The sequence below is a fragment of the Equus quagga genome, chromosome 5 (genome assembly GCF_021613505.1).
Source record: "Equus quagga isolate Etosha38 chromosome 5, UCLA_HA_Equagga_1.0, whole genome shotgun sequence".
Lineage (NCBI taxonomy): Eukaryota > Metazoa > Chordata > Mammalia > Perissodactyla > Equidae > Equus > Equus quagga.
The window spans coordinates 59592801-59607548 of record NC_060271.1 but is presented as its reverse complement, the minus strand read 5'-3'; the positions used below and the strand labels follow the sequence as shown (position 1 = coordinate 59607548).

The 14748-nt window shown below is 48.4% G+C and overlaps 1 protein-coding gene across 2 annotated transcripts in view; it reads right to left on the bottom strand.

The window, feature by feature from the left end:
* Positions 1–406: 406 nt before the first annotated feature.
* TMEM131 (transmembrane protein 131) overlaps positions 407–14748 on the bottom strand; it is a 221108-nt gene continuing 206766 nt past the window's right edge. The window contains exons 34-41 of one of the 2 annotated variants that reach the window (XM_046660693.1): positions 10340–10464; positions 9985–10134; positions 5989–6145; positions 4665–4786; positions 4465–4561; positions 3495–3592; positions 2560–2717; positions 407–1486 (exon numbers count right to left, since the gene is read on the bottom strand). In XM_046660693.1, coding sequence (XP_046516649.1) covers positions 1202–1486; positions 2560–2717; positions 3495–3592; positions 4465–4561; positions 4665–4786; positions 5989–6145; positions 9985–10134; positions 10340–10464 — 1192 coding nt within the window. In that variant the 3' untranslated portion in view covers positions 407–1201. Of the gene's footprint in view, positions 1487–2559; positions 2721–3494; positions 3593–4464; positions 4562–4664; positions 4787–5988; positions 6146–9984; positions 10135–10339; positions 10465–14748 lie in introns of both variants that reach the window. The other variant, XM_046660691.1, reaches the window with a different exon arrangement.

The window sequence follows — 14748 nt, the reverse complement described above, 5'->3', positions numbered from 1 at the left end:
AGGCTGGCTTTGAAATAGACTGGAAATAAAAGGACGAGAAAAGCCAGCCGGAGCGGGCAAGACTTTCTGAAGGACCAAACCAGGCCGATGCTGTGGCATCCGGAACTTGCCAGGTGTCTGCAGTCTCCACATGCACCATCTGGAGTTGTAGGAGCTTTAAAATTGGAAAAGGGTCAACACACTTCTACTTAAAAGGAAAAATACATTTTAGATGTGTAGACTTTTTCCTATCAAGGACCTTCAGGGATTACCATGGAAATACACAGAACTTAATCAGAGCACAGCGAGTTCCAGCATGATAAATCAGACTCCACAGGATAAGGCAACCAGAGAACGGTTCACCTGGTGTGAGGGAATCCAAATAAGCGCATCTTGCATGCAAAAAAAAAGACATACAACAACTCAAGGCTTTTGAAAAAAGCATCATTTATTTCAAAGTACAACACAAAGTTGTATTTTTAAGAAATACACATTCAATCTTGTATTTCAAGACTTGGCTATGTGCATTTCAGTTTATCTTTAAAATAAATTCAGGTATACAAATGTTACATACCTCAAGTACAAACAGCACAGAAAATGCATATGGTCTCAACCGAATGGTCTTACAGTCATTCACTGTCTTAAAGGTGACTGCCATTTCTGTAATCTGCTTTTAAACCAAGAGAGCCTTATTTTATGAGACTGAAAAGACAGCCTTATTTTAAAAAAATACTCTGTATTTTTCAGCACAAAGTCCTCGTACATTTTTAAAATTAGATCTTGGCGCAGAATATTGCGAAATTATCAAAAACCAAACTTGGTAATTTAATAAAATTGTCACATGCCAGGACTTCTGATTCAACTCAAATTATTTCCTTAGCTGTAATGTCAAGTTTGTGTTCATACAGATAAATAAAGAATGGAAGAAGACAGGTGGTGGAAACTTGGTAACAGTTAAGGTTCTCAGATGTACAGGTCTTATTAGAATTTGTGGCTGAGTCTAGACTTTTCTCTAAAAGCACAACAGCAAATCTCATTCTCATAATTGCAAGAAAGATCTGAAAGAAGCGAGTGGTACAAGCCTGCCCTGCTGGAGTCTGTTTGCAGAGATGAGGAGGGTGGGGAGTTGGAAGCCACAGCAGCAAGAGCCTTAAACAGATGTCTCAAACACAGGCACACCATGATGCAGACAAGGGGCCCCACTTCTTTTTTTTGCCTAATTTCAATTCTCATGAGGGAAGTGCGTATTAGACCAAGGGTCGGAGCTTCTCCTTCCGATGGCGGGGCTCCAGATCTGCCACGGGTTGTAGGTCTGCCTCAGATCATCAGCTGGACTGGAGGTGGAAGGAGCATGAGGAGCAGAGGAGTTCTCTGTGCCCATGAGGCCGATACTTGTCAGCGTGTTTGCTGGAGTGGCGAACGGAAGGGCACTGTTGAGGTTGCTGGACCAGATCGAGCTGCTGAACGGAGTGGTGGACCACAAGCCACTGGTGCTGCCAAGGATTGACTGACCAAAGAGAAAGCGCACAACACGGAGCATTAACATCGAGACAGGCAGGCAGACGGTAAAGTGGCGAAGGTTATGCTAAAAAAGGCCATGGAATGCTTCACTTTATTTTAAAGCAAATGTTTTACACATATAGCCATCCCAGAGTCTGAGTAGATGGTTCTGATATTCTAGAGAAGGGTTGGCAAACTAGGGCCAGGGGGACAAATCCAGCCCTGCCTGTCTTGGTGAATGGAAGTGTCTCTGGAACACAGCCACGCCCACTTGCTTCCGTGCTGTCTCCCGCCACTTCTGCACCACCATGGTGGGGCTGAACAGAAATAGTAGGACCCGCGAAGCCTAAAACATTTCCTGATCCCAGTGTTAAGGAATGGCTAAGATGCTTTGAAAACTGAAGCCAGAATGATTCCAAGTAAAGGCAAACTTTGGAATCTATGAAGTTAAAATATCTACCATTAAACCTTGCTTGTCTAATTTAGTTTTCCTGAGAACGAAGAAGTAATCACAGTGGGATCATATTTTTGTCATAATTTTGTGAAAGCTTAAACCAGTAATTATTTTCCTTGGTAAGAATACTTTTTTGGAGTATGATCTTCGCAGAAAAATTTAGCCAAAAAGCAAATAAATGCACACTGGAAAAGCTCAAGTGAAGACACAGGTGTTTCTCAGAAACAAATGTAGGCAAGCCCGCAGCCGCTGGCTCCTGGGGCCGCCTCCTGTGGATGGCAGAGGCCGCAGTCAGTCACCGTCTGACCTTGGACACAGCAGAACCTAAGACAGGCCCACAGCCACACTTGGGGTCCAACTCACAGGTCGAGAAGGGGCTGAAATGGCCGTGTGCTACTAGGAGAGAATTCAGAGAGCAGCCCCATAGGCGCTCAGTTGTTCTCCCCATAATTTCTCGACTACATGGGCCACTTTGGCAGAATATGAAGATACAGCAACAGGGATGAAAGGACCAACCCGGCCCTGTCACCCTGACAGCTGTTGTTTATAACTGTGCCGGTGCCATCTGAGTGACAGTGTGGCGGTAATGACGAATGAGCAGTGAGGGCCCAGGTCCAAGTACTCACTGTGGCCGTGTGGGTTGGGGAACCAGAACTGGCTGGCCAGGAAGGGCTGGGATCCGTCGCTGGAGAGTCCCACAGGTATGAGGGGCCACTGCTGAACTCATTCCAGCTCCTTTGGGAGGCCTGATTGCAGGACCGAGATAACCCGAGTTTGCTGAAAACTTCTGAAAACAAGGAAGCAACTGTCAAGTCCCTATTTCATTTTGCTGTGCTCACCTAGGACAAGACAGGGCATTCACCCAGTGGCACAAATCCCACCGTGGCTCACTTGGGGCCATCACATCTACTTTGTCAGCTCCCACCACACTCCAGAGGGGATGGGGGACAGGGGGATATTCCCCAGAATTCCAGCACAGAGCACAGGATTTGAACACTTCCCCCACACCTACAGCTGGGTGACATCACACGCAAACACCCCACGACTTGACTACTATGATTGTAGCTAACGCAAAACTCACATTCTTGCTTCTAATTCTGGACAGCAAGAAAAGATAAGGAGCCCCAGCCTAGTCAGGAGGCATATTTCAGACACAGCATCCTTTCCTGAAGCTCTTAAATAAGTCCAGTGGGCCACAGACCCGCTGGGACTCACATGGCATGGAGCCTGCTGCACCGCACATTTGGGCTGGTGGCGCAGCGTCAGGGGCCCTTCCGGGAGCCTCCTGCTGGGCCTCCTCCCACGTGGGCAGCCGTGCCAGGCCCCCGAGCATGTGTCCGGGAGAGCAAGGACAGACCCACTTTCCTGAGGTCAGCTCACTTGTGTCTCTGTGTTAGTGCCTGACCACAGGTACAAAGAAACAGGTCTTCTAAAAACGTCCTCAATGACAGTCACGCCCTCCTCTTTCTCAGGGAGCGTCTCCACATGTAGAGCTAGACCTTGTCTGCCTTCCTTCTGTGTCCACAGCTCATTAGCGACAGGGCTAGTGTTAAACACTCACCACCAGTTAGGTTAAAAGAATTTCCAAAGGCCGAGAACGAATTGAGGGGTGTGAAGTCTGGGCTGCTGGGGTTGCTGACGGGACTCCACAAACCCGAGCTGGTGTTACAAGAGGAAAAGGCAACACAAAAATGTATGATGTTAGTGGAAACGGATCCTTACATACAGCTTCACAAACAGGACAGGCCGTGTCAACGAGGGTACTCAAATATTAACAACGAAGACGAGGGCAGAACTGAAGAACAGCTTCCACACCACAAAGGAGTGAGGCACAGACTTCCCAAGCCCCAACGCCCACCACAGGCCGAGAGCCTGGTGTGAAACAAGAATTTCGCAGATAAAACAGGTACTTCTTCCTTATGTTTACTTTTTGGTAATGGAAGATTTATTATGAAACTATTTCAAATCTAGGATGCGTTTCCTTTTAGTGTCAAGCAGGTAAAATTGGGGCTCTACTTATGGACACAGTCTTCATTATTATTGTCGTTATTTATCTGGGAAAATAAACCCGGGTGACCACTCTGTGCCACCCTGACTTTTGTGGCTGCTCTGGGTCAGGAAAACTGGCATATCCAATAATTTACTGTAAATTCTCCAGTATTTGCTCCAATTTCCTTTCCCTCAAATATAGTTTTGTTCTTCTATTTTTAATTATCAGATCACATCCTTTCTTACAAGAGACCATGATAGTGAGAAAGATGAGAACAAATTTGGAGTGCAGAACATGCATCTCCCTCTCTGCTGGGGGCGCCGTGTTGTGTGTACCACTTTCTCTCTGTTGGGGAAGCACAGCCCTGGGCTTTCTGCCTCCACCCGACAGGCAAGAGTTCCCAGAGGCACCTGACGCCTTCTGACCACAAATGCCTACTGGTGATCTGGGGGTAAAAATGCCTGAGACACATGTGTGGACAGAAGATGCCGAGCTGACCTGAGAGCCCGCTCTATCTAGGGATTAAGAATGGTTACTGTACCTGTCTGAGCCATCGCTGTCAACAGGAGTGTGTGAAATGCCAAGGCTGCTGGAAAAATCTGTTTTGTTTGAAGAAACTTTAGCAAAGCCATTCCCACCTGTAACAATGGACTCTGAATCAATCAAAGGCAAACGAGCCACAGGTAATTCCACAGTGCCTGAGGCCCAGCTGGGGCTGTCTGTGGATGTCAAGCCACTCACCTGGGCTCTTGTCGTACCCGGCCGCGACCGCAGCGAAAGTGGGGTTGCCGTTCTTGCCAGGGAGCGAGGCTGCTTTTGTCAATCTGTGCTTGCTTCCATTGGGCTGCTTCGTTTTAGGGTCACTTGAAGGAAGTAGCAAAGAGAGAACAACTCATTGCTCGTCAGCACAGCCCACTGGCGGCCCATCGGGGGCACCTGTGCCAGGTGACTGGCTCCCGCAGGACCGAGCCCAGGCAGTGCCTTCATGGCAGCCGGGCCCCGGTTCTGAAAGGGCAGCTCCCAGGGCACAGCCCAGCCTCATGTAAATGCTCTGGGATCTAAAACTGTGTAATTAGATGGAAAATAACAGATTTTGGGGGAAAGGTAAGAAAATGCAAGGTCACTAGGAAAGACACAAGGGCAGGTATCATAATTTAGGGGCTGGAAAAGGCTGCAACCCCATTTTAGAGACGAGCACTGGTGAGGGAGCCAGTAGGCCAGGGAACCAGAGGCAGCACGTGAGCATGCTGGCAGGCAGCAGCACGGGATGGGCCGGGCCTTGGGGCGTCTCCCCACGCTCAGGACGGGGTGGGAGCTCCCAGCCTCAGGGGTTACTGCCTCTTCGGGCAAGAGTTAAAACTGGGCAGGTCTGCTGTGGGTGCCGGCTGGGGCCTCCTCATGTGGAAAGCATGCAGGTGACAGTGCCTGACCTGCGCTCATCAGGAGGAGGAAGTGCGGTGACATCTGCACGGTGCTGAGAACAGTGCTGGTGCCTGGTGAGTACGCAACACGTGGTCACCATTATCCCTGAGGTTCCTGTCACGCCAACAGTGAGGCAAGCGAAGCCCAGCCCTGTGCTCCAGGGAGGCCTGGCAGGAGGCCTCCTTCCTGTGTGCACGTCACCCACCACAGCGCCTCCTGCAGGGGCGGTGGCCTTGTTCCGGACCCTGCCCTTTGGACTGCTAAACTAAACTACTGTAAGGTCAAAATAAATGTCCCGTGAGCCTATTTCCTCAACTCCCAGGGCATCTCCTGCAGATCTTCATTTAATGCTTAGTATGCTTACTGCCTCTTCAGTTAGAACCTAGTACTCATAAGTTGAACGATGCATTTCTCAGTCCACGGGTGACAGAAGCTAAAGGATGGAAGGGGCTACTGTGGGAGTCAGGCAGCAACATGGCAGCCAGGTGGGAGAACGGGCCCAGGTAAAGGGCGGAGCAACTGCAAATGGCAGACATACGAGGCAAGACAGGGCAGCGGCCTGCGGCCACTGAGCGTTTCCCTTTAATAGGGCGAGCGTCAGATTTCCTGACATCCAAGGAACACGAAGTGACCAGGTGCGTACCTGCTGTTGACGATACTGCTGTAGCTACCCCGGGCAGTGAAGGGGCAGGGCGCGGCCGGGGGGGACGGAGAGGCAGGTGTTGGTGAGGTCTGGCGTTGTTTTAAGAAAATGTCTGCGTTGAGGGTTTGCAGAGAAAGTTTATAAAGACTATCGGTAGCTGGAAATTAAAAATAAAAGATCTCAATGTGATATTTTGATTTCCACTCTTCAAGAGCAATTACTTTTGGCATTCTATCTAATACTATGCAGAACTCAAGTGCTTCTACAAACAAAAACCACACTAAAACTTTTATATGTGTTCTGTTTGAAGGTTTTAAAGAAAAAAAGGGAAGTCGTGTCTCTGCTTTATGGGGCTTTTCAGGAACGAACGCCGTGACACATCTCTCCACTGAGCTGTGCGGGCCTCCCGCACCGTCTGGGGAAGTCACTGCTGGGGTCTGCAAGAGTCTCTGTGCTTCCACACAGGCTCACACCCGTGGCAGCTGTGGGGTTCGGGCGACATCCCCCAGTTCCACCACGACGATACCCCGCTCTCCGCGGGCACACCTGGTCCCTGTTTTACAAGGACCAAACTCCTAATACTCCTGCTGCCTTTTAGCGTAATGTCTGCACAGCTGTTTTAAAATTTTAAAACAGAAAAATTCTGGTGTTGTGAAGCATTCATTCTGCACTCACTAAACGGAAGCACACACACAACTCTGCTCAGAAAAGGGAACATCTCGCGCACCTGTCGCGTGTGCCTCGGCGGTGCTCCAGCTACTGCGATGCAGAGAGAGGGCTCTGGTCTCTGCGACTTCAGTCTCCGGGGCCCCAGTCTGCGAAGCCGCCCACTTACCCACAGTCACCCTGGCACAACTGCCCTGCTGTTTCTCATCCCTGCCTGGCACAGCGCTGCCAGCTTGGCGCATTGCCCACCTTCCCCGCTGGCTGGCCTTTCATGCCCGCTGCGAGCCCCGTCTACAGAGAGCATGGTCTGCTTTGCTCCCCTTTCTGAGGGTCTGTTCCACCTCACTTCCAGAACTGAAGCCAGCTTTGCGTGGTGGCCCCACCTCCCTCGCAATTATCTCCCGCACCAGCCGCTTCTCCCCAGACCCTCAGGGCTCCAGGCCTGGGCGAGGCTACGCGCTCCTTATCTGTGTCAAGGCCCCAGTTACAGCACCTCCAAGAAAAGGATCCTTCTCTTTGAAGCCTGAGCCATCTACTCCTTACCCTCGGTGCCACCTGGTGCCCACCCCAGGAATTCTCTCCGACCCTCCTCAATGGTGCTGGCATCTCCATCCCTGTCCTTGTCTCTGCCCCAGCCCACCTCACCCTTGACTACGCGGATAGGCCCTTCCTCATCTGCTGGGTTGTTTGTGGACCTCAGGCCCACGCTCAGGCCCATCTCAAATGCCAACTCCTGGATGAGCCCGGCTCAAATCTCTCCACCCTCCTGCCCTCCTTGGAAGCCCCCACAGCACAGTGTGCCTGTCTGATACCAAATCTGCACGGCAGAGCATGATCTGTACAGCTGTCCTGACCCTTCCCTCCCCACCACCAGAAGTGCCTGCCCCTCGTGAACCGCCCACCATGCTCCGCCCAGTGTGTGCTCGCCCGAGGGGCCTGTCCCAGGGAAGGTGTGCATCCCTCGGCCAGCTCTCCTTTACTGGGATGTGTTTCATTGGACCCAGTGCTGCAGAAGCACCTGATAAATATCGATGGAATGAAACAGGGAAAGTTAAGAAAAGTTAGAAAAAGACTTTATGGAATAATGCTTGAGTAGAAAGAGAAGACGGGGGAGGGAAAGAGGCCAAAATAGCACAGGGGATGTGCAACCAGAGAAGTTTTGGATTTAAATATTAATACATTTCTTCTCTGTGGCTTTCTGTTGGTTTTTCCTTTTAACACCCCCTTGCATTTTTTTGTCTTTGTAAATCATGAAATCACTCCAGGGGAATTTTCTGAGCATCTCATATGGGTCGGGGCACCATGCTACCCTGGCTCGAGAGATCTCTACACACAGGCAGCAAAACTCCCCCTGTAATCACAGCTATGCCTGGGCCTGCACCACCCTGAGTGGGAGGATGCTTTACCCTCGGGAACGCCAGGATGCTAAGCGCTGCTAACAGAGTGCGTGGAGGGCCAATGGTCTATGCAGGACAAAGCAGCAGAGGAGGAGAGGGCAGGAGAGGAGAGGAGAGGGCAGGGAACAAAGAGGTACAAGTGAGAGAGTGTGTCCTGGACTGATTCTTACTGGTTTCATTAGCCATGCTGTGCATCTAGTGGACGCCTGCTAGAACTTTCTAGTATGGCTGGTGGTGAGCAGAGAGGTTACAGAGCTTGGGACCAGTGTAAGGAATTCCTTGGCTAGAAAAACACAAAAGAATTTTGCAGATGCGAGCTCTGGGCAGAGTAACACACTTTTTCCAGTGGCAGAGCCATCTAGCTGGATGACGTGGAGCTTGGCCCTGAAGCACGGAGCTCCTGGAGCATCAGCTGGCCTTCCTGGATGAGCCTGGGAGGAAACAGGCCCGGAGCACCGTGCTTTCCACACACATTCCTCTCCAGACTGTCTGCCTGCTGTTTCTCACATTCCTCCCTCCCAATTCCCACAGGGCCAGACCCTGTCATCCTTTTCTCCTTCACCCCAAAGGAGTGATGCCGACATGTGCCTCAGGTGCCACTTGGTAGCAACAATGCCACAGCCAGCTATCTTGTTCTGAAGGCTGTGTGTGGCTGACGTCCCCTTCCTGCACAATAGCACGTGCTCTGTCGTTCCTTACACCACCAGGGCTTATGTTCACTTCATTGGGCCGCAGACAGTCCTAGGAAGCTGGCTCCCTGCAAAGCTGAAACACAGCTTCCGCTGTGGTGGAAGCGGCATCTGCTTAATGGGGAACTGCCTGAATAACAAAGTATAAGCCAAGGACAAATTTCCAGCTGAGACCTCAGATGGGGTCTAAGGAACCAAAAGCATTCAGCCTGGACAGAGGGACCACTCAGTGACTCATTCAAGATCTCTTGAATGACCAGGGCTTTAGGATTATATCTCATCTCGGGCAAAAAAGTTACTAAAACATGCCAGAAAGTCTCAGGGCAAACAGGGGCTCCAAGTTTTAACAGAGAGAGCTTCTCCATGCAGTATGTATTCACACAGGCGAAAAGGTAAGAGGCGGCATGTTTACTGTACACCTCACCTGAACCTCCAAGTTCTCTGCCCTCACTCAACCTACCGAGGCTCCACTCCCCTGCTCTTCACTGAAATCCCTTCATCTCAAACAGTCTTGTCACTCAACCCTGACCTTCCCTTTGGGACAAACAGGCCAAACGTGAGTTCACTCTAACACCACAGTAAGTGCAGACAACTCAGTCCTAAGGCTAGGACCTCTCTTGATCCCAAATCCCCGCCATTAGGCCCTTCCTGTGCTTGTCCCTGTCGTCTTCTATTTCTGGTCCTAAGTACCTAGAGGGCCAGGACCTCTACAGTATCTCCATGGACTGTGCTACTGTCACGATTTACTGCAGGCCATTCTGAGAAGCAAGGTCATGAAGCCAGTGAGGAAAAGAACAAAACCTTCACAGAGGCTGTTTATGTAAAAGATGTGGGTAAAGTTGAGAGTAATTAAACTTTCACAAAACGATCACACTGGAGATGCAGAGGGACCAGTCAGGTAAGGACGGCTGAGTTAACGCTCTCGCAGAGGGACACTTCTCTGGATGCTGCACCCTCCACACACATCTGCCCATTCCGCGCTCCAGGCAGTGGTGCGCCAGCGCACCAGCTCTCTGGGAAGAAGGGCCCTCATGTGAACTGTCAGCTGACTTCTCTGGTGTAAATACTCCCACCTCGGCCAACTAAGCGACAGCAGTTTAACAAGTGGCAGGCTGGTACACGCTGCCAGGACCACCGACACTGGGTCTCCTTGAAAGCAACAGCCCCTGCAGAGTTTTCATGCCCAGAGCAGGGGTGGGCTGTGGGTGCGCGGAGTGCCGCGGTTTCTGAATCATCATACTTACAGCTGCCGGGTTTATGGACTGGCACGGAATCCCACTCCGGTGGTGGAGAGTCTTTTTCACCTTCTGAGCTACTGGTATTGCCTAGTTCTTGACTATTTGGGAGGAATTTTGCTAGGGCAGGTGGCCTGTTGTCCACTAACTTATTTGTACCTGCACAAAAATGAGAAAGGAAAGTTGCTGATGGAGGACAATTCCTTTCTTTGAGGTCTATTTCAACCAACCTTCTAATAAGGACGAGGACAGAACCTTAGCCTTTCATATGACTGAAAACTACTAACTGGTTACTGGTAACTCACAACTAACAACTATTAACTATTAAACCATGAAAATGCCTGTATGACTAAAATGAAAATACCTTTTGTTTTCTGGGCATTCCGTGACTTGGATCCGCTGGTCAACGCAGCTGGAAGCGGAATCTTGGCTGGGAGATTTCTACGTTGCTTACTTTCCAGTGGGGCAGTATACGGTAGCTCTAAGGAACTGAAAGACAACCACGGATGGAAAATTCACATTTATCCCTTTGTTTTGGAGCAGAGCATAGAATTCACTGATTACTGTATAACTTCAATTGCACACTTTACTAATTTGGCTTCCTGAGGCATTATCTCCCCATGGTCCTAACTTAGGAACGGCCGCATTCCAAACATTTCCAAGACCGTTCAGGAGACCTACAGCACTCACAGATCCGTTCTGTGCTTTCGAGTGCGACAGTGAGGTGAGCTCTGTTATTCAGTAATGCGAAGGGCCCAGAGCACCCACCTTACATGTGTCCAAAGCCTTTAGCACAGACTTGCTGGCTCGGGGCTGCTAAGCGTAAAGTCATTCTGCTTGTGAGTGAGTCTCACCCAGCATCTAGACTACTGGTGGGACTCGAACACAGAGATTCTGAAAGGTCTCAGCCTTACAAACGTCAAAGGTTCTGCTATTCAAACTTTGAACACATTTTTCTCACAGAATTAGGAAATGAACCAGGGCTAAGCTCCTGGGCTACCTACAAAGGTGCTCTGAGCCCACTGCAGAGGCACGGGCCTGCAGTACCTGCCTAAGGTCTAGCGGGAGTACACTGAGATGAGTTTTCTTCTTGACTCTTGAACTCGGGGTTATCCTAGGCAAAAATCTAAATATTCTTTTTATTAATTTACTTAGACTGTACATGCTTTCTAAAGATTCAGAGGTAAGTTTAAGATAATAAACATGTGTAAATAGGATGACTGGCTCTGAACTTCCTGTCAGCCAGCACAAAATGGGAGACATGAGGGCTACTTTAAGTTCCTACAGCCCGAAGAAGAAAACACTGGAATCTGCTGGCAGAGCAGCAATCTCCAGGAGAAACGGACTGGGCGGGTGGCCCGGATGAGGGAGCAATGTGAACAATGGAACTATCTGGGCCACAAAGACTTTCTTTACAAAGCCGCTTCTGTAACGATCAAGTCGCAGGCTTGGGAAGGCCTCTGATGGGTGCTAGGCCTATGTGGTCCAGGAAGGGCATCTTCTGGGGAAAGCTGAGACATAGCTGAGAGAATCCGGTGTCGCCTTACGAGAATTCCTCCCCAAATCATCAGTGATCTCCAGCATGCTCCTGGTGTGGCTGGAAAACTGCCAGTCCAAGGCTGAGCTGACACCATCCTTTTCATTAAAAATCCTACAAAGTTCAGTGACTGACGCACATGCTCTAAAACGGGTATGTCTCTGGCATTTTCTACCTTAGTGCACTTCCTCTCCCCAACCCTCAGGTGAGTGACTCCAACATGCCACTCAGGCCTCCCTCCGCCCCATCTTTTGGGTTCTTTAGGCACCACATTATCCCCCTTCCGTTGCTACTTGAGGTTCCACTCCTGGAAGGCAGCCCATTTCTAGGTTCTGAGTCTACTGTACTAATTCAGACCACATTTCAAAGGTCAGAATCATTCAAACTCTCTAGATCCCATGGCACCACAGCACCTGGCAACCCCCCCAAAAGGTGAGCAGATGATAGAACAATACATAAAGTGTGATCTCATAAATAAATATATATATATATATATTTTTTTTTTTTTGAAGATTTTATTATTTCCTTTTTCTCCCCAAAGCCCCCCGGTACATAGTTGTATATTCTTCGTTGTGGGTTCTTCTAGTTGTGGCATGTGGGACGCTGCCTCAGCGTGGTCTGATGAGCAGTGCCATGTCCGCGCCCAGGATTCGAACCAACGAAACACTGGGCTGCCTGCAGCGGAGCGCGCGACCTTAACCACTCGGCCACGGGGCCAGCCCCATAAATAAATATATTTTAATGGAGGCTATTTACAAACGTTTTATAAGGTAGTAGGTTAAAGGTCATTTTCTTTTGTTTCTTTATATTTCACAAATTTTCTAGGTTTTATACAGGTAATTATATTTGGAATTAGTAAAAGAGCTAACCAAAAATCCAAAGGGTCTCGGTTAACCCAAGTAAGTAAAATTTTAGGCAGGATAACAAACTGACGTGAAAAAATCCATTGTTTATGGACAGTTTTATAAATCTTCCATCCTTCTACTTCTGACATACATGGTTATTTAAAAACTGCATCTTTTAGAAAAGCCAAGGCTCCAAGACACAGACACCTAGCCTCCTGGTTGTGCTGGTGAAGGTGGGCGGGTGTGAGCTATTTAAAGTCATTGTGGGGGATGGGGGCTGTGTATTTATACAAAGCTTAAGTCTGTGCCACTGTAAAATTAGTTGGTTCTTACCTGAAAAACAGCGCCAGACAACTATGTATTTTACTTTTGCTGATTCATACTTTCCTAAATTAAGCCAGAGGATCTCTATCAAGAAATTTTTTTTTAAGGCTTCTGAATAAAATGGCTAAGAGTCAACTTAAGTGATTCTTTCTAAAAGGGAAAAAGAGAAGGGTGGTTCAGGTGCCAGGTTTGACTTTTGCTCATGGAATACATGGGACAGGCCCCTGTCTGGGGCGGCGGGGAGGCACAAGGCTGAGGGCGAGGTTAGGGCCATGCCAGGGCTCATGGGCCTAGAGGTCAGCGTGTGGAATGTGGCACCCACAACCCTGAGCTAGGCGCGCTATCTGAGCAGATTATTAGAGAACACGATTATTCTATCAAGCGTTTTTTGCTTATTTTAGATTATTACATTTAAGTTATATAAATGTGTAAAATATTGATGAATATAAACAGCAACCAAAAGGATCAATGGAGAGCTGGTGTCCTAACCCAGCAGGTTCTGCAGAAGTCCTTTCAGGGGCTGAGATCTAACTCATTCCCTGGCACACATGACCCAAAATAGCCTCTTTGGGAGGTCTACAAGGTTTACTTCCCTAGTGCTGAAGCTGGGAAAAAGGGATGGAGCGGGTCTCTGCCGTTGCAACCCCGTGCTCCACATTCCTAGCAAGTGATTTCTTTGAAGTCATCTCTTGGGACTGTGGCAGGCTGGGGCTGCACGGGCAGAGACCGTGTCTGAGGCACTCCTCTAGCTTTACCACCACTGGTTTTTAGGAAAACGAATTCTTCAACTTTTAAGGATTTAGGTCTCCTGGTCTGGAAATGACATATGTTACAATAAGGATAATATTTAAAGCCTAATTTTCGATACAGCAAATGTAATCTAAGCCCACAAATACTATTAACACTGCAAGATCAGGTTTTGGCTAACTGATATGTAAGATAAATACTTATTCCCAATCAGATAAAGCTTCCAAAAGATAGTGATAATATATGCCTTATTAATGGTATCTCTTTTAAAAAAGGTGCATATATTTCCTTCAGATATGTGAAATCTGACAGTGACACACTGAAAGCACTCCTGACTGGGGACAGGAATTTCAGGCGTCACTGATGCTGTGACTAACGGCAACTTGACCTGAACGACAGCACAAGCCACTTACTACGACAGCTCAGCGCAGACAGGGAACGGCCCAACTCAGAGAGGCCACCGTTCTGGTTATTAAAAAACCAGTCTTTATTTGTTTAACTCCATATGGGATTGATGTACTAATGAATTTTGATTCTCAATACTTTTATCCTTGAGTTCAGACAACCACAAAACAGTATCAGTGACTTTAAAAAGATTAGGTAAGGAAGGTCAGAAGACTAAGGATATGGATTGCTTACAGATTTCTCCAGTTACAAAAGATAACTTAAAAAGTTACGATTCAGAGTCCACTGCCTCGCCTGTCTCCTGGTAATGCTTTCTCTCTTAACTGCCTATCCGGAGAAGGCGGGCTGCTGCTGTAACTGTCCCTGACTGGGTGCTGGAGAACTGGCCGCTCCCGCTTCCGCTTTTCCAGAGAACTCCACATCCCTGCAGACGCAGTGGCACTCAAGTTAGTCTTCCACAAACTTTCCAAAACCAACTCTGCTAGTGGTCAACTTATTTCATAAAAAGGTCAGAACACAATGGAAGTCAGTGGAAGAGGGATGAGGATTAGGGTTAATGTGTACTATTTGTTTTAAAAATATTCTATCTCAGGTGCTGAGCTCAGGCATCAAGGCTAATTAACAATGCAGATGGGGTGACAGTCACCTATGGAAGGGTTTCACTAAGATATTTCTTAGAAGCTTGGCTTTAAAATTTGTGATCATAAGAATTATAGCATGATTGTCTATTCTCACAAGATCTCTGCATATGTAAAAACTAAGGTTTTTCATAATTTGGATTTTTTGGCCTCATTTACTTTAAAATATGTGATCAATTACCTAAGCTTGAAAAGGGCCTAGAATAATAATCCCTAGCCACCAAATGAATATGATTCCTGTCCTGCGGCACCAGAATATTAGCACCAATTAGGGCCT